The sequence below is a fragment of the Mastomys coucha genome, unplaced genomic scaffold (assembly GCF_008632895.1).
Source record: "Mastomys coucha isolate ucsf_1 unplaced genomic scaffold, UCSF_Mcou_1 pScaffold15, whole genome shotgun sequence".
Classification (NCBI taxonomy): domain Eukaryota; kingdom Metazoa; phylum Chordata; class Mammalia; order Rodentia; family Muridae; genus Mastomys; species Mastomys coucha.
In genome coordinates, this window is record NW_022196897.1 from 73946303 (window position 1) to 73965970 (window position 19668).

Sequence of the window (19668 nt, forward strand, 5' to 3'; positions counted from 1 at the left end):
AGCTACAACTATGAACACGAGTTTCCCACCTTGCAGTGCCACCACCAGAAAAAAACCTGCAATTATTTTCTAAATGTCAATATTTCATGTACGAAAATAAAATTTATACAGATAGAATTTAAGATGAGATATCAGTGCCTATTTAGAGGCAGAAATTCTGTTAATATCTATAAAACTAACCAATTATACCACAGTAAGGCTAAAGCTTTATGGAGAGCTTCTACCGAAGTTGTTGGAGGAGCCCCGTAGATACTGAGACTCATGTCTGCTACGTATGTGCCTGGAGCCTTGGTCCAGCCCCTGTATGTTTTTTGTTTGCTGGCTCAGTCTTAGAGGTCCTTGTCCAGAAGCAAATTGGACTCTAGTAACTTGTATAGCAGCGTGAACAGCTAGATCATCTCCAGGGGTCATCCATTCACCTTGATGAGACCATTTATCTGGATAGATAAATTAACTGTTGGTCTTCTTGTGGGGTTTCTATTACCATCAGAGCCTTCAGTCCTTCCTCCTGCTCTTCCATAAGAGTCCCTGACCTCCGTCCCATATTTAGGTGTGGATATCTGCATCTGTTTCAGTCAGCTTCTGGGTAAAGCTTCTTAGAGGACAGTTATGTTAGGGCCCTGTCTTCATGGATAACAGAATATCACTAATAGTGTCAGGAATTGGTACTTACCCAAGGGCTGTTTTACAAGTTGGGCCAGGTTTGGTTGTCCATTACTTTTGTCTCTGCTCCATCTATGTCCCTGCATTTCTTTTAGTCAGGACAAATTTAGGGTCAAAAGAGTTGTGGGTGGGTTGGTGTCCTAATTTTTCCACTGGGGGTCCTGTCTGGCTAAAGGAGGTGGCTTCTTGAGGTTCCGTGCAACCACTGTTAGGCATCTTAGCTAAAATAACCTGCATCGACTTCTGGGAGTCTCTCCCATCCCAGGTCTCTGGGACTTCCTAAAAATTCCTCCCACTCCAACCCCCAACAGGTGTGGGAAGAGACAGGATAGAGGGCCAGAGGCCCAGGAGAATGGATGGAACTCTGCAGCTGGAATTAATTTTGGTTTAGACTCACATATACAGGAATAATTCTTCTGCAGGTGGGCACTCAGTTTTTCAGTAAAATTTGAAAAAGATACTGTCTTTTTTCCAGTGTAGTTTTGGCATCCATGTCCAATCATCAGATGCTAATAATTATGAGTACCCATGCTTAAATATTCTATTTTATTGCATTGGTCTACATTTCTATTTTTTGCAAGTACTATACTTTTTTTTTTAATCTAACTCTGTTAAATATAATGAAACATGGACTGGATGTATTTCAACATGGTCTTTTATTATTCTGTATCAATTTTAAGATGTTTTTCTCTTCGGTGAAGAATGAAGTAGGGCTTTGATTGAGAATGTGTTGAATCATAAACTAGTGTTAACAGAATTGCCATTTTCACAGTATTAATTCTACAGCATGGCATAATGAGAAATATGTTGTATGCTATAAAACTGCATTAATAACAAAGTGAAAGCTCAGCTAAACTTAAAAGAGGATTATAACACCTAAAATATATTCTAGTTGGCAAGCGAGAGGGCTCAGTACATAACAAGGCATAATGTTCTTACAAGTTCTGTTTATACCACATGCATCAGGTTTCTCACTCTCTAATTTAGCTCAGGCTCAAGGTGATCCAACACTATCCTTTGGAATCAAGGGCACTATTGTTGTCTCCCTACAACATATTTAAAAGTAAAACAATTCCTTTGAATTATTTGCTGACTTGGAAATTTGGGTCACAGTGACTTTTTTTCCAAGACAGGGTTTCTCTGTATAGCTCTGGCTGTCCTGGAACTTACTGTGTAGATCAAGCTGGCTTCAAACTCAGAAATCTACCTGTCTCCCAAGTGCTGGGATTAAACACATGCACCACCACTGTCTGGCCACAGTGACTTTTATTGTAATTAAAATACTTATTAATTGATAATTAATCTATAAACATTAACTTTATTTCTATACTATAAAATAAATATTTAAATGGACCCTGAGATTAAAGAGAAATAACAACTACACAATGTGTATTCATTTGAAAGTATTTCCTAAAGTAGTACATAAGATTCCTCTTGAAATATGTGCATATATATGTATATATATATATATATATATATATATATATATGCTTTATATTTCTAAATATAGAAACTTCCATTTTTAGGATAGAACCAAAAAAGACAACAATAAATGAGATACTTTGGAAATAATTATGTACATTTTCTTCCTGAGAATACAAGAGCTGAGAATGAATCCAAAAGGGTAGTTTCCACATACAGTTCAGTGCAAGAAGTAACATGGCTCTAGGGAGAGCCAAGATTCAGGCTATACTCAGCTCTAACACAGAGTTAAGATAGAAACAAGGAAAAGTAGCAATATCTCAATTGTTCAGGCAGAGATACACAAGATAGCTTCAAGTTAGACTATGCAGGCAGATATCAACTAGATAGCTGAACAAGCTCTATGGAAGACAGAAGATACACTGTTTGTCCTGTCTCATAGCACTCACAGGTTCTTCTTTGATACTTAGCTCACTATGATTGCACAGAGTTAGTTCTGGTGATTATAATGTCTTTTTTTTTTAACCTCTTTATCTCTTTTTCTAACTTTAGCTAGATAGACATAAATTTACATGAATAAACTATGTTAATGAAATATACCTGTACAAATTTTAAGGTATCTCTCTTATTTCAGTCACTCTTATTTTTTCCTTTTCTTTAAGTAAAAATTAAAAGCCAGGCATAAATATGACTTTTGTATCACTCTCACGAGGCTCAGGAAATATCCCGAAAAAATGAGTGGAAAGTTTGTATGAGCTAAAAGAAAAAGAGAAGTTTTGTGTGTGTGTGTGTGTGTGTGTGTGTGTGTGTGTGTGAAATGCTATCATCTGGACTGTGCATTATCAGCACAATGACCATCTGAAACAGCAGAAATGACCACACTCAGCCTTGCACAGAATAGAAGCTGATCAGATAGGCAAGGTTCATAGGGATTCATGGAGACCTACCTCTCAAAGCAGAACTGTTTCTTCTGAATAGATTAACAGAAATTATAATCATTTCCTTCAGTTATGTACCTACTGATGACCCACCAGCTTCAGAGATACCTCAATCCTATAGTTACACAGATGACCCTGCTGAAACAAAATGAAGCAAAAATAGCAAATATAAACTTGGGAAAGACACAGATGAGTAGATGGGAAAATAGTTGATAGAGATAGAATAAACCAAAGAGTGTAGGACAAAGAGAACAAACAGAATGTATTGTAGACCTGTATACAGTCATCAAAGAATAAATTTAATATAAAAATACTACAAAAGGACTGGGTTTTCAACAATCTGTAAGGATAATAAATCACCAACATTAAAAGAAATCATAAAATTATATATGAAAGACAGAAATGTAATTTTATTTTATTTCTTTTTAAAATATGTCCATTTTATTTCTATAAGTGTTTTTATTGCATATTTCCCTGTAAAATTCTCACATGAGTGTTGCCTATCAAGCTCAGAAAAGGGCATCAGATCCAAGAATCTGGAGTTACAGATTATTCTAAACTAACATGTTAGTGATAAAAATAAATTTGCTAATAGTAAATTTTCAGTGTAAGGGAAAGAAGGGAAGTTCAGAGATGAAAGTTAAAAAGTTTACATGCACCAATTTTGGTGGAGCATGCAGGTAGGATTTGCTGAAGGAGGCAGAGGCAGGAGGATCATAAATTCGAGACCAGCATAGGCTACACATTAGAAGCTGAAGGGGTTTGCAGCCCCATAGGAGGAACAACAATATGAACTAACCAGTACCCTCAGAGATCCCAGGGACTAAACCACCAACCAAAGAGTACATGGTGGGACTCATGGCTCCAGCTGCATATGTATCAGAGGATGGCCTAGTTGGTTATCAATGGGAGGAGAGGCCCTTGGACCTATGAAGGTTCTATGCCCTAGTATAGGGGAATGCCAAGGCTAGGAAGTGGGAGAGGGAGTGAGCAGGGGGCATGGGGAGGGAATAGGGTTTGTTTGTTTTTTTTCCAGAGGAGAAGCCAGGAAATGGGAGAACATTTGAAATGTAAACAAAGAAAATATCTAATAAAAGAAGTTTATATGAAATTAAGCCTGGAGCTGCTGATCATTAGGAATTTGCCAATGCAAGTGAGACACTGATACCAAGTTACCCTGCCCAGTATGCCATTGCTAGGATGAACACAAGAGAAATGTTTAACTCAATGTAAAATATACTATTAGGAAATTAAGAAAGTTGTGTTAACATTTCTATTTATCCAAGATATATTACCTTTGTATAGTTATATAGACTTAGTTATTTAATCATTATCTTTTAATTGGAATCCTCTATCAATAGATGAAAAGACAAGTGATAATAACATAAACTAAAAGAAAGAACAATAATAGTAACATAGAGTGAGAGTCTAAAACAGACATCCTTGGTTTAATTATGTATATTCTTCTTTGCTATGCAATATATTCTTATTGACTGCAATGCTATGGACATAAGTTTGGTTATACTAAGACACATGAAGATTGCTAAAACAAGAACAACAGCAAAGCTTATTTTTATCCTCAAATATGGACTGAATACATCAACTTTATTTAATGGACCCATTGATTGAAACTAGAGGAAAAGTTGTAGGATGTCAGGTGTAAGAAATTTGCTCAGTCCAATCTTATCTCACTACCAATGAAAATTGTTAAATGACTCTCTTCAAAACTCACATAATGGCTTGTTTTTAGTTTCAAGTGAAGATTAAGGACAGTGATTGCTCTCATTACATGCAATTCCCAGTAGAAAATATTTCAAAATTTGTACCCCAGGGGGTCTATATTAGTACACATAAACACAGTCTCGGAAAATTCTACTCATTTTGTCATGTGACACAGAATTTCACTCAGGCCACAAGTTAATATTGATTGCCTTCTTCAGAGCCCCCTTCACATCCTTATTTCTCAAACTATAGATCAGTGGGTTTAACATAGGAATCACAACTGTGTAGAAAACAGAGGCCATTTTGTCTGTGTCCATGGAGTAACTTGAGCTGGGTCGGAAATACATGAAAAGCAGGGTTCCATGAAAAATGGCTACAGCCATGAGGTGGGAGGCACATGTGGAAAATGCTTTGCACCTGCCCTCAGCAGAGTTCATCCTGCAGATGGTAGCAATGATGTAGCAGTAGGAGAGAAGGACAGTGACAATGCTGCACCCTACAACGCAGCCAATGAATGTGAACATCACTATTTCATTGATGGATGTATCTGAGCAGGAGATGGCTAGCAAGGGGGGAATGTCACAGAAAAAGTGGTTGATGATATTTGAAATGCAGAAGGAAAGTCGGAATGTGCAGCATGTGTGGATGGCTGAATCCACCAAGCCAACTGCATAGGCAGCAGCCACAAGCTGGATGCAGACCTTCTTGGACATTGCAATTGTATAGAGCAGGGGATTGCAGATGGCAACATAACGATCATAGGCCATGACAGCTAGCATGAGACATTCTACATCTGCAAAGGCCCCAAAAAAATACATTTGAAGAGCACATAAATTGTAAGCAATCCTCTTCTCTTTAGACAAGAAATCAGCCAGCATCTTGGGAGAGACCGTGGAGGAGTAACAGACGTCACAAAAGGACAGGTTGCTCAGGAAATAGTACATAGGTGTGTGAAGCCTGTTGTCCAGTTTAATCAATATGATCATCCCTAGATTAGCAATTATAGTTAGGCTATAAACTAGAAAGAAGAAAGCAAAGAGGCCCTGTTGTACATCCTGTCTGCCAGAAAGTCCTAAAAAGACAAAATCCGTCAACATGGTGAAATTCTCAAAAGTCATTTTTGTGATCTGGAAACCCTGGGATTACAATGAAAGAAAAAAAATGACAGTTATCGTTTTTATGAGTTCATAGTCAGGCCATTAATATTTCTGTTTAACCAAATTAAAAAATTATAAAACCACAGGTGCTTGAAATAAGCACTTGTCAATTAGTAGGAAAACTAGAGCATTTGCAATATCAGCATAGCTCTCTTTTTTTATTTATTTTTATTTATTTATTTTTTAAAGATTTATTTATTTTATGTGTATGAGTACACTAGCTGTACAGATGACTCGCTCCGGCCCCACCTCCGGCATAGTATGCTGTAGCTGTCTTCAGACGCACCAGAAGAGGGAGTCATATCTCATTATGGGTGGTTGTGAGCCACCATGTGGTTGCTGGGATCCGAACTCAGGACCTTTGGAAGAGCAGTCAGCGCTCTTACCCACTGAGCCATCCCGCCAGCCAGCATAGCTCTCTTTAGACTAAGTAGCATATAGTTATCTGAATTTATTCACATGATTTCTAAGTAAACAGCACGGCACTATGAGAAGTTTGGCCTTTCTATTTTATGGGTTGGGATGTGGATATTCTCAGATAAACTGGCTATGATTCTCCTATCAGTTTATGAAGAAAGCTAATTTCTTCTGAGAACAATTGTTATTTTTTATTTATTAAAAATGTTGATATATCCTCTACAATGAAGAAGCATAATTATTTATGAATACTGAAAGTAACAATTCTTATCTCTTCATTCTCTAATCCTATGGATCATTCCTCAGTGTGACACATGTACTTGTAGGTAAAACATACACATACTTTACTGAAACACTTTCAAATTGATCTCTAGTTTCAGTAATAGTTCTGCATCTACTATAACTTGTGGTCCAGGAATTGAGATCCATTCAAATAAAAAGATAGACTCCTGGAAAGTAGACAGAAAGATCTGCATGGGCATAATTCCTGAGCATGTAAACAGGATTCTGTCAGAAACTACACTCTACCCTAATCGTGCTGTGAGCAGAGGTGGTAAAAAAAATAACAAAACAGATTATCCAATAGTTGAGTCCTCATCAAGCCAAATTTTCATACTCTGCACACCTATTTATCATGTAAACAGCTGTCCCTGTTCATTGTCTCAGAACTCAGATTTGTGTCTGAGCATTGTGCCTTTCTATGTCTCCAAAAGTTGTTACACTGCATTACTTTGTTCTTATTTCCTTTTGACTTTCATGCAGCTTTTAATCAACTGACCTGTGCTTTAAAAACGTAATTGTTTCTGGGAAGTTCTTCCAATTAAAGTCCATGTCTCACTGTTTGTTTCATTGTTGCAATCTAAGAAACAGTCTACATATGTACATGAAAGTTGAGAGATATCCTTTGCTATGTTTATAGTTTTATTAACATAGAAAGTTCATATATATAAATATATAGGATTGAAGAATGATTAATAAAATATGTGAATACATCTAAAAATTATCATGTAGGCCACAGATTTCTAAAATGTGGATAAATTTTTTAAGTATCTCAGTATAATGATCAAACAATAATACTTTCATATAATGTATTTATAACATTTAAGATACATAAAATTCCATGTCTATTTTTGAAATAATAAGTGAAATTTTCCAATTTCTCAAGTCTAACTTAATACATTTCGCACCTATGTTATTTTGTTAAACATTAAGATGCCTAGTATATAAAGCAGACATTTACCTTGTTTCATATCTGCTTTCATAAGTGTATTTAGTATAAATGAAAAATAAGCAAACTTGTATTATGAAAAAACAGCAAATATGTCTATACCTGATCCAGGACTAGAGATGTTAGTGGATATATTTCTGTCAGCACTCTCTGGAATCTCCTGTGTTATAAGCCTCCTTCTATGGTCCCTGAGTGCCTAAGATTTGGTCTTTTAGGAATAAGAGAAAGTTATAATAACATGGACTAACTGTGATTTCATACAATTGGGTGATAAGTGCATTCTTATTATCAAGTTAAAAATATTCCTATGTAGCTAATTCCACATATTAGCATTAACAAAATGACTACAATTAATTTTGCATTCATTAATTTCTGATTGTCACTCACTATATATTTTTGTAATAAAACACAGAACTATTACATACCTGTACACCTGTACATATTTACACTCACCCCCAAAATTCAATAAATTCATGGACTTCCATAAATATATCCACATTTCCTTTTGAAGATAGCAAATATTATTTGTTCATTTCCTAAAGATAACTAATTATTATTTTGTTTGAGTCAATGGCTATTTTTTGAATTAAAATTTTTTTCAAATAATGTAACCTATTTACACTTTCCATACCCCATCATTCTCCCACCCTTTCCTCACTTAGCTTTTCATATGGATCTAATCCACTTCTGTCTTTCATAATAAAAAAAAAAGAGGTTTATAAGGAATAATAATAAAATAATATAAAATGAAAGTTAAGATATCTAATTGGATAAAGCAAACAGAAAAAAGAATATAAGAGAAGGCACAAAAATAAAGAGACACATTACTTTACATACTACAGAGTCTAATAAAAACACTGAATTTTATTTTATTTTTTTTATTTTTTTTTTTTTTTTCGAGACAGGGTTTCTCTGTATAGCCCTGGCTGTCCTGGAACTCACTCTGGAGACCAGGCTGGCCTCGAACTCAGAAATCCGCCTGCCTCTGCCTCCCAAACACTGAATTTTAAATACGGGGTGTCACAAAGTAAACTTTTTGCATTTAGTTAAATAATTTGATTAGAGGCAAAGTGTTTTTACTCTGTTTTTTAAAGTAATATATTATGCTTTTTATACTATTTGGCTTATGTCAAGTCATTAATATAAGAATATATTCAAGTGTCTAAAACTAAACATTTAAATATTAAATCACATGTAACTTAATGTGCATTTATGTAGCATAGTGTCTCAATTACTCTTTCTGCTTGGGTCTATGTGTGTGTTTCTTAATGACATGAGATGCTGTAACTTCTATAAAGCCACAATAATTATGAAATGAGACTGTGTGATATAATTTTAGAAAGTGTAAATCATTGTAATGTTTTAAAAACTTTTTGTTATTTCAGTTTAAATTTGTATTTCTTTGATTTTTTGAAAACAGTGCATTTCTTACTAAGTAAGCTACTTTTTTTCAATCAACTTTTATTGCATTATGATGAGAAAAGTTACATGATTTCAATTTATCTGAATTGTTACCATTTTTCTCTTCATTCATTGGTGCCAATTTTCTTTTTTTTTTAATTAGATGTTTTCTTTATTTACAATATCTCCTTTCCCAGGTTCCCCTCCCCCCAAAAAAGAATAAAATAAAATAAAAAAACAAAACCTGAAACAAACCGTGGTTCCCTCCCCCCTTGCCCTGCTCACCACCCTATACTCCTCCTACTTACTGGCCCTGGCATTCCCCTACACTGGGGCATGGAACCTTCACAGGGCCAGGGGCCTCTCCTTCCATGATGACCAACTTGGCCAACTCAGGATGATATTCTACAGGTCCATCCATTTCCCCAAGAATTTGATAAATTCATTGTTTTTTTTCTTATTTTTTTATTAGATATTTTCTTTATTTACATGCCATATGATTTCTCCTTCCCCGGTTTCCCCTCAAAAACAAAACAAAACAAAAAGCAACAAGAACAAACCCCATGCTTCCCCCACCCCACCCTCTCCCACTTAATGGCCCTGGCATTCCCCTACACTGGGGCATAGAATCTTCACAGGGGCAAGGGCATCTCCTCCCATTGATGATAAACTTTGCAATCCTCTACTATACACATGCTGCCAGAACAATCAGTCCCACAATGTATAGTCCTTGTAAGCTCTGAGGGTACTAGATAGTTCATACTGTTGTTCCTCCTAAGGGGCTGTAAACCCTTCAGCTCCTTTGGTCCTTTCTCTAACTCCTTCATTGGGGACCCTGTACTCAGTTCAATGGATGGCTATAAGCCTCTACATCTGTATTAGTCAGGTACTGTCAGAGCCTCTCAGGAGAGAGCTATATTAGGCTGGCTTGTCCTTCCTTCAGTTTCTGCTCCATAGTTAGTCTCTGCAACTCCTTCTGTGGGTATTTTGTTTCCCCTTTTAAGAAAGAATTAAATGTTCACCTTTTGGTCTTCCTTCTCCTTGAGTTTCTTGTGGTTTGTGGGTTGTTCTTCCTGTATTCTGAACTTCTGGACAAATAATCACTTATCAGAGAGTGCATACCATGTGTGTTCTTTTGTGATTGGGTTACCTCACTCAGGATATTTTCTAGTTCCATCCATTTCACTAAGAATTTCATAAATTCATTGTTTTAAAAACTTGAGTAGTACTCCATTGTGTAGATGTACCACAATTTCTGTATCCACTCCTCTGTTGAGGGACATCTGGATTGTTTCTAGTTTCTGGCTATTATAAATAAGGCTATGAACATGGTGGAGCATGTGTCCTTATTACATACTAGAGCATCTTCTGGGTATATGCCCAGGAGTGGTATAGCTGGGTCCTCCAGTAGAACTATGTCCAATTTCTAGAGGAACCGCCAAACTGATTTCCAGAGTGGTTGTACCAGCTTGCAGTCCCACCAGCAATGGAATGTCCCTCGTTCTCCACAACCTCTCCAGCATCTGCTGTCACCTGAGATTTTTATCTTAGCCAATCTGACTGTTGTGAGGTGGAATCTCAGGGTTGTTTTGATTTGCATTTCCCTGATGACTAAGGATGTTGAACATTTCTTTAGGTGCTTCTCAGCCACTCAGTATTCATCAGTTGAGAATTCTTTGTTTAGCTCTGTACCTCATTTTTACTAGGGTTATTTGGTTCTCTGGAGTCTAACTTCTTGAGTTCTTTGTATACATTGGATATTATCCCTCTTTCAGATATAGGGTTGGTAAAGATCTTTTCCCAATTTGTTGGTTGCTGTTTGGTCCTATTGACAGTGTCTTTTGCCTTATAGAAGCTTTGCAACTCTATGAGGTCCCATTTGTCAATTCTTGATCTTAGAGCATAAGCTATTGGCGTTCTGTTCAGGAAATTTCCCCCTCTGCCTATGTGCTCAACGTTCTTCCTCACTTTCTTTTCTATTAGTTTGAATGTATCTGGTTTTATGAGGAGGTCCTTGATCTACTTGGACTTGAGCTTTGTACAAGGAGATAGGATTGGATCGGTTTGCATTTTTCTACATCCTAACTGCCAGTTGAGCCAGCACCATCTATTGAAAATGCTGTCTTTTTTCCCACTGTATGGTTTCAGCTCCTTTGTCAAAGATCAAGTGACTATAGATATGTGGGTTCATTTCTGGGTCTTCAATTCTGTTCCATTGATCTACCTGCCTGTCACTGTACCAATACCATGCAGTTTTTATCACAATTGCTCTGTATACAGCTTAAGGTCCGGGATTGTGATTCCACTAGAGGTTCCTTTATTGTTGAGAGTAGTTTTGGCTATCCTGGTTTTTTTGTTGTTCCAGATGAATTTGCAAATTACTCTTCCTAAGTCTGTGAAGAATTGAGTTGGAATTTTGATGGGGATTGCATTGAATCTATAGATTGCATTTGGTAAGATGGCCATTTTTACTATGTTTTTTATTAGTATTAGTTTATATTTTCTTTATTTATGTGTCATATGATTTCTCCTTTCCCAGTTTCCCCTCCAAAAAACAAACAAAAACAACAAGAACAAACACCTGTTGCCTCCCACTCCCCATGCTTGCCACCCCACCTTCTCCCACTTATTGGCCCTGGCATTCCCCTACACTGGGGCACAGAATCTTCACAGGGCCAAGGACCTCTCCTCTCATTGATTATCGACTTTGCAATCCTCTACTATACACATACTGACAGAAAAATCACCCCCACCATGTATAGTCCTTGGTTGGTGGTTGAGTCCCTGGGAATTCTGAGGGTACTAGTTAGTTCATATTGTTGTTTGTACTAAGGGGCTGTAAACCCTTCAGTTCCTTTGGTCCTTTCTCTAACTCCTTCATTGGGGACCCTGTACTCAGTTCAATGGATGGCTGTAAGCTTCTATACCTGTATTAGTCAGATACTGTCAGAGTCTCTCAGGAGAGAGCTATGTTAGGCTGGCTTGTCCTTCCTTCAGTCTCTGCTCCATAGTTAGTCTCTGCAACTCCTTCCATGGGTATTTTGTTTCCCCCTTTAAGAAGGAATTAAATGTCCACCTTTTGGTCTTCCTTCTTCTTGAGTTTCTTGTGGTTTGTGGGTTGTTCTTCCTGTATTCTGAACTTCTGGGCTAATAACCATTTATCAGAGAGTGCATACCATGTGTGTTCTTTTGTGATTGGGTTACCTCACTCAGGATGATATTCTCCATATCTATCTATCTCCCTAAGAATTTCATAAATCCATTGTTTTATCTATTTCCATTTTTAGATTCGGGATGGTTTTGCTCATTTTCTTCACCTGTTTGATTGTGTTTTCCTGTAGTTCTTTAAGGGATCTTTTGTGTTTCCTCTTGAAGGGCTCCTAGCTGTTTACCTGTATTCTCCTGTATTTCTTTGAGGGTGCTATTTATGTCTTTCTTAATGTCCTGTATCATCACCATGAGAAGTGATTTTATATCAGAATCTTGCTTATTTGGTGTACTGGTATGTCCAGAACTTGCTATGGTGGGAGAATTGGGTTCTGATGATGCCAAGTGACCTTAGTTTATGCTGTTTATTTTCTTATGCTTGCCTCCCCCCCACCCCGCCATCTAGTTATCTCTAGTGCTACTTGCCCTTGCTAAATCTGACTGGAGCCTGTCCTTCCTGTGATCCTGGTTGTGTCAGAACTCCTTGGATTCAAGCTGTCTCTGTGATCCTGTGATTCTGGGATCCTGTGACCCTGGGCTTGTTAGAGCACCTGGGAGTGGAGCTTCCTCTCTGTGTTGTGGTACTGGCTGCAGAGCTTGCATCCAAGTTCTGCTCAGGACACCAGTCCAATCTGGAAGGAACCCGAGCCACTGACAATATTTTGCTTTCTTTAAAGAAAATATAAAGTTTATATCTGAAAAGTGTGGTGGAGGTTGTTTCCCTTTCTGATATTCCCAAAGAGACAACAGACATTCTAGAATCCACTCTAAAAATCTGATTTTTTTTAAAGGATGATGTTTGTCTAAACAAAATATCTTCTAAATATGTTTCACTAAGAATTTGGTTATGTGGGCATTCCAACTATGAATGTTCTGGGTCTGTAGCCAAAGAATGGGTAATACCCAGGGTACTTTGGCCTTTTCTATTGAACAAAGTCAAACAACACCATACATTATAAATTATAAGCCAATAGTTTATGAATGTTCTTTGTCAATAGAATCAGGACAGAACATCTAGTTCTTAAGAAACCCAAGTAAATTAATATATATATATATATATATATATAAAATACAATAAAAGAAAAAAATTAAAGAAAAAATTAGAAGGGGCATAGGTAGAATTAACTAAGATTTAAAATGTACTAATTTCTTTATTTAAAATTTCTTCTCTTTCAATATTATAGTTTCAGATCTCTTAAAACAAAGGCTGATTTAAAATACAGTAATTGTTACACTCTGTTCTAGAAAACCAAGTGTTCGGGCACCTTAAAATTTCTGTCCAGTTCCATTCAGTCTTTTGTGCAAGAATTAGCAGTGCATGACACAGGGGTCACTGTTTGCTTTTCCTGCAGAGTTGATGATGCTCATCAAACATCATTTAAATTCCTCAAGTACCTTCCTCTCTGCTGCTGCCTTTGATTTCCCCTTCTTGTCTGCCCTTTCTGCCTGGACAAGAAGGCAGTTACACGTGGCTTCAGCTACTTCTTTAGGTACAAATATAAATGGCAATTTTCCTCTTCCACTGTTCAGAGCTGGGGTTGGCCTTGTAAGCAAGTCTGAGATCTGAGAGGATAGCTTGGTCTTCCTTGCTGTCTGCTGCTGGACCCTTACTTCAGCCGCGTCTGCTAAGTCCATCAATGCCTTCCCTTCTGGGCTTTCTTCAAAATTCTTACAGCCAGTGCATTTGCAGAGGGAGGAACACATTATTTTTGCATCATAGCACTCACAGTAGTTTTTAAGACACCCTGACAGTTTGCAGTTACACCCTCTGCTGTGCCGCCGATCTAACTCCCCCTCTTTTCCTTTTCTTATCTTTGGCTTGCAGGCTTCGGGATTTCTGTCAAGTCCTGCCTTGATTGCATTCTATCTCTCATTGTCATGCTCTAAATTGTTGTGACACCTGGTACGGTTTCAGTTGTTGCAGAATTCACCATTTGCAAAGCAGTCACAGTATAATTTCAAACACAGTGATTTTGTACAGTTACAGGGTTTTTTCAGCCGCCTGGCAGACTCTGATGGAATTATGCCATTGAATGGAAGCCGTGCCTGTGTCTGGATGCCAGATATTCCAGTAAAATTAGAGTTCCTTGCTATAGACACATACGAAGACTGCTGTAACTGAGTAACATATTGAGCTGGAAACACTGCATAACCCACATTCCCTGTTCCTAGAGCTGGTGCCAACACTGTACCTGATGTCAGGTTTTAGTGAGGTTGGGCTGGATCTGGGGCATGACAGGCATGATGAGCCGCTGCTGTGGCTGGCTAGTAGCTACAATTTGTGAAGTTGAATTGATTGGTTTTGGAACAACTTGCTTAATGGCCTGAGCTTAGACAAAGGGAACTGATATCCTTACAGGGGTTGTAGTAACAAACACTGGTTTTGCTTGCTGTAGAGGCTGCATTTTTACCCTGGGGCTCTGACTGGCTGGGCTGAGCTACTGGCTGTTCTGGAAGTAACAATTCTGACATAATGAAACTTGCTTCCAGGCACTTGATTCTGTTGGACACTCGGAGCAGTTGCCAGAGGAATGATGGTCTTAAACTGTGATGTGCTCATTCCTCCCACAGTGATGGTCTGCACAGCTGATTTCACTGTCTTATATGGCGACTTCAAAGGTGAGATGGCTATCTTATTTGGTGTCTGTGTTGTAGAGTTTAAAGTTGATCCAAAAACACCACTTTCTGATATTGTTATAGTCTTTGATGGAGTTCCAGGAGTAGACTGTGAAAGAACCCTACCTGTGATGACGACTGGAGATGCTTGAGTTGTCTGTCCCATAATTGCTTTGGTATTAATTGGTTTTGCAAAAATCAGCTTCGTGATCACTGGATCCGAAGTTGAAGTCCGAGGTTTCTTAGCAATCTGTACTGTTTTTAACTGTTGGGTCTGTAACACAGAGGTCTGAGAGTAGTATTAATCCGTTGGCTTCCTGGGGTCAGTGCTGAGACACCAAAGATAGGTTTCACCTCTGGCCTCCCTCCAATGGTAACTACTTTAATCTGCTGCGGTGGTAACTTAGCATCTCCTGGCTGAGCCTGAGCTGTAACTTTCTGAGCCTGGGGTAGTTGACTATGGGGTAATGCAAAAATAATTGGTGAAGCAGACTTGCCCAAAGTTGTTACTATTAACTTCTGTCCATCTGGTTTAAGGGTCTGATTGACAAGTTTAAGATCAGATGTCTGAGATACTTGGCTTAAAATAATCTAATTGGCTGATATAGTAATAGGAGTCTGAGCACCAAGTTCTTGATGGCCACTAGGAAATGCTAGTTTCACTATGGTATTAGAATCTGCTTTAGAAACTATGGTATTCACTCCAGCTTGTTTAGTGTGGTTACTGTACATTGTGGTTGGTTCCGTGAAAATAGGCGTGGCTGTAAGAGTCACCAATAGAATTTATGTTGACAATTTCTTCCAGCTCTGTTTCCATGGGAAATGGGGAAGATACAGTTACAGCCTCAATACCATCCTCATCCACTTTAGTTATAGGAGTATCCATTTTGTTCTCTGGAAGCAAACTATTCACCACATTCGTGATCGCACTGCTTCTAGAGAGATGCCCAGGTGCTTAGGCAGCAGCGCCGCCCCCTCCTTCTCTCACAACGCTCCCAGGGCTCCCAGCAGCCAAGCAGGCTGTGGTGCCTCTGAAACACAGACCCGGGTTTGTTCAAAATCATGCACCCAGCGCCATTCCACCGCCTCATCCCTACACAAAAATTCTTAACCAAGGAATTATTTACAATTGGCAGCTGCTGGGAAAGGGGAAATTAGCTCTCTCCAAAGGGTATGTTAACCATACTTCAGGGGAGGCTGCATGCTCAGGAGTAGTTAGCTAACACAAAACAAACTCCATGGATTTTTTTTTCACTTGTTTTAGTAGAAGTTTGTTTATCTGTTTGTTATTGTTTTTGAGTGCTTGTTTTTTTTTGTTTTGTTTTGTTTTTAATTGTGTTTTTAAGAGAAAGACTTAGATACATTTACTACAAATGACACAAGTGGAAGTTTGAAAGTTCTTTTCCAGAAGCATTCCTTCCCATAAATTAGTTCTATCATGATTTTGATAATCTTCAAAGCATCCCTCAAATGCTCTTTGGAAAAGCAGAAGACTCTCTGAGATTTACTACCATTCTAGAATGTTTTCACACAAGATATCATGGAATGGCAGTGGGAAGAAACTAACATGAGAGAGGCAGTTGCAAATAAAGTTTTAATAGATAATATAGTGTGTTAAGGACTTTTCCCCCCGATCTTACATATTTGGTCTTATTCTTACAGTCTTAAATAAATTCCCTCATTGTTTTAACATAATAAAGTTGAGCAGAGAAAGACTGAGTAGTTGAAAGTCTCTTAAGTAACAAGCTGAGTGTTTTCCCCCCCTTTCTATGTGAGTAATGTCAAAAGATACCTGGTTTGTTAGCTACCTCAGCATCCATATCAACAGTATTTTCCTTCATAGAACTGTAAATATCTCAACTATATAAATCACTCAAAGTGATCTACAACTTGATACCAAGTAAGATATTGTACTATTATTATGAGGCTTGAAGTTCTAAAAATATATATTTATATTTCATCAGCATTGTGTCAGAGACAAATGTTTAAGAAAGAGAATGGTATCTTTAATGGAGTATCATTTATGAATCACAGGGTGAACAGTTAATGCTGGCTTAGAAGTGGTAAGTAAAAAAGATGGAGGGATGTGACTAAGTTCAGAAGTGGCTAGGACCTCACAGTGGCACTTCTTTACCTTTTCTATTATTTCATATTTAATGATATACAAAACTGCATAAGTTTTTTTGAGGTATAATATGATATTGATAGTCAGGAAGACAACATATAAACATCAAATGATTACAGTTACTTCAGCTAATGTCTTAAATATATTTTGCTTGTGAATATAAACAAGATCCTTTCTTCTGAATGTTATCTACTCTATTATTTATACCACATGCAAACCTCCCCAAAATCACTATTATAGAATAAAAATAAATCATAAAAATATAACAAGAATATGCAGTAGGTTCTTTACTAAAATTTGAGCTAATATCTGGATAGAAATTTCAAAGATGAAGTCATTCAAATTATCAAATGGGAATAAGTAGGAGACAGAGTAACATGAGGGGTTTATGAGAATGGATGTGCTCAAAGTATTGTCAATATATTTATGAAATCTTCATTAACATGATCAACATCTCCAACAACATGAGAAATAGGAAAATGTACCACTATGCTCCTAGTATGTGACATCTGAAGCTTACTTTTCATGAAGTCTCATTTTCCTGCCTAATTCAGTATGGAGAAATGTCATTTCTGGCATTTAGAGTATTTTCTTCTCACAATTGTGCCTGTACTTCTTTAGCCCTAAAACTAAATGTCTGCATTTCAGAAGAGCTCAACTTCATAATGGTCTAGACTTGAAGATTTTGCAGTACTTAAAGTAACATGCTTTTTTATTACAAATAATTTAGTTTATTTAAAATGCTTAACAAAGATATAATTTCTACTAAGCCGAAGAATTAATTTTCACAAAATCGTTTAAACACAAAATACAAGGAAGTTGAATCTGTCAAAGATTCAAATTAAATATATTCAATAACAAAAAAACTTAGAACTATTTATAATTTTGGAATTTCTCCAAAAATAGAGCACCATGCATTCTAAAACCAATAATAATAATAATAATAATAATAATAACAATAACAATAATAATAATAATGTATAAAATATTAGGAACCACAAAACACAGGTATGTTCTAATTAGGAGTGTATTAGAATTCTGTTTTTTTTAATTTCATAGTATGTAGACGAAATAAAACAATGAGAGCTTGCATGTATGCATACATTTATACTCTTTAGTGTATGCATCTTTATTTAAAAAAATATTTTGTTTTTCAGTTTCTGCAGGGCCTCTTGTACATCTTTGTTTCTCAGGCTGTAAATAAGAGGGTTGAGCATGGGGATCACCAGGGTATAAAACAGTGAGGTGATTTTATCCTGATCCAGGGAGTAAGCAGAAGCCGGACGAAAATACATGAAGAGCAGTGTTCCCTGGAAAATGGCAACTGCAGTTAAGTGAGAGGTACAAGTAGAGAAAGCTTTGGACCTCCCATCTGTGGAGCGGATTTTTAAGACTGATGAGATAATGTAACAATAGGAGACCAAGACTCCTGAGATGGTGCTCAGTTCAATAAACCCAAAAATAATAAAGGTGATTAACTCATTGATCTGTGTATCTGAGCAAGATAGTAGCAGGATAGGAGGAATGTCACAGAAAAAATGATTAATCTCATTAGATCCACAGAAACATAATCCAAAGGTCATTATAGTATGTATCACAGTATCTATCATTCCTAGTAGGTAAACTCCAGCTAGGAGCTGGTAGCAAAATTTACTGGACATTTCTACTACATACATCAGAGGGTTGCTGATGGCCTTGTATCGATCAAAGGCCATCACTGCCAGGAGCATGCACTCAGCATCTACAAAGATACAGGTGAAAAAAAATTGCACTGCACAGCCAACAAAAGGAATGTGTTTCTGCTTGACCATTAGGTCCATCAGCATCTTTGGTCCAACTGCAGTAGAATAGCAGAGATCTGAGAAAGAGAGATGGCTGAGGAAGAAGTACATTGGTGTGTGAAGATGGGGATCCAGTTTAATCAAAACAACCATTCCAGTATTTGTCACAAGAATAACGAGATAGATGAGAAGAAATACAATGAATAGAACCACTTTCATGCTAGGGTCGTCAGTGATTCCCAGTAAGACAAATTCAGTGACTGAGGAGCAGTTTGCTTCCTCCATTCTTCTTTGTTCTTTGCCTGAATAGATGCAGAAAGCATTAAAACAATAGATAGACTTGAGTTTAATCTATCAAACCAAGAAAATTGTAGTCAGTGTTCAGAATATAATTTCATTTTGCAACATATATTTTATATATTCATAAGATAGTCTCCATACAAATCACTCTTCAAATGGCATGATAATTAAAAATTCTTGCAAATATTTAAAGTGGATAGTTGATTTTTTTTCATTTTAGTTAATAAATAACTCCTGACAGATTTTTTTTTATGCTCATCCTAAGGTTGTAGAATTGAGAAGCCTAACACTAGTTACTAGATCACAATTCCCATGAAAGAAACAACAAAAGTGTATATGAAGTTCAACAATATAAAAAAAAAAACATTTGCTGAAATTTAACTGAAAGATCATACCTATAGTATTAATAAATAGTCATAGCTTAACCTCTTCTGATCACATCAAATACAAATAAATTCATGGGGATTGCTATGTTATGGTTATGCTACATTTCACTCAATTATTTGTTACTTGTTATCACTCATTGCTTTTATGATCTGAAGGTAGATTCCAAACTCTAAGTTCACATAAAAGAAGATTATCAAGCCAATGTGAAAAAAAAAGTTACACAATACCTCTGTATCATTGGTTTATTAATAACCTGATGATATCTATAAATATTAGGAGCTTCTGAAGTACTCATGTTCTGTTT

General features: G+C 36.9%; 2 protein-coding genes and 1 pseudogene across 2 annotated transcripts; all 3 read right to left on the reverse strand.

The window, feature by feature from the left end:
* Positions 1-4870: 4870 nt before the first annotated feature.
* On the reverse strand, positions 4871-7672 carry LOC116092141 (olfactory receptor 5W2-like). The gene is made up of 2 exons (XM_031373491.1): positions 7560-7672; positions 4871-5881 (listed from the first exon to the last, which is right to left on the reverse strand). Exon 2 carries the CDS (start codon positions 5861-5863, stop codon positions 4925-4927), a length of 939 nt encoding a protein of 312 aa, XP_031229351.1. The 5' UTR covers positions 5864-5881; positions 7560-7672; the 3' UTR covers positions 4871-4924.
* A 5719-nt stretch (positions 7673-13391) lies between these two features.
* LOC116091705 lies at positions 13392-15822 on the reverse strand (annotated as a pseudogene).
* A 2207-nt stretch (positions 15823-18029) lies between these two features.
* LOC116092142 (olfactory receptor 5W2-like) lies at positions 18030-18965 on the reverse strand. Its single transcript, XM_031373492.1, has one exon. It carries the CDS (start codon positions 18960-18962, stop codon positions 18030-18032), a length of 933 nt encoding a protein of 310 aa, XP_031229352.1. The 5' UTR covers positions 18963-18965.
* Positions 18966-19668: the final 703 nt, after the last annotated feature.

Bases quoted from the DNA above. Each gene is read 5' to 3' on its own strand.
- LOC116092141 (XM_031373491.1), bottom strand. From the start codon at position 5,863: ATGACTTTTGAGAATTTCACCATGTTGACGGATTTTGTCTTTTTAGGA.
- LOC116092142 (XM_031373492.1), bottom strand. From the start codon at position 18,962: ATGGAGGAAGCAAACTGCTCCTCAGTCACTGAATTTGTCTTACTGGGA.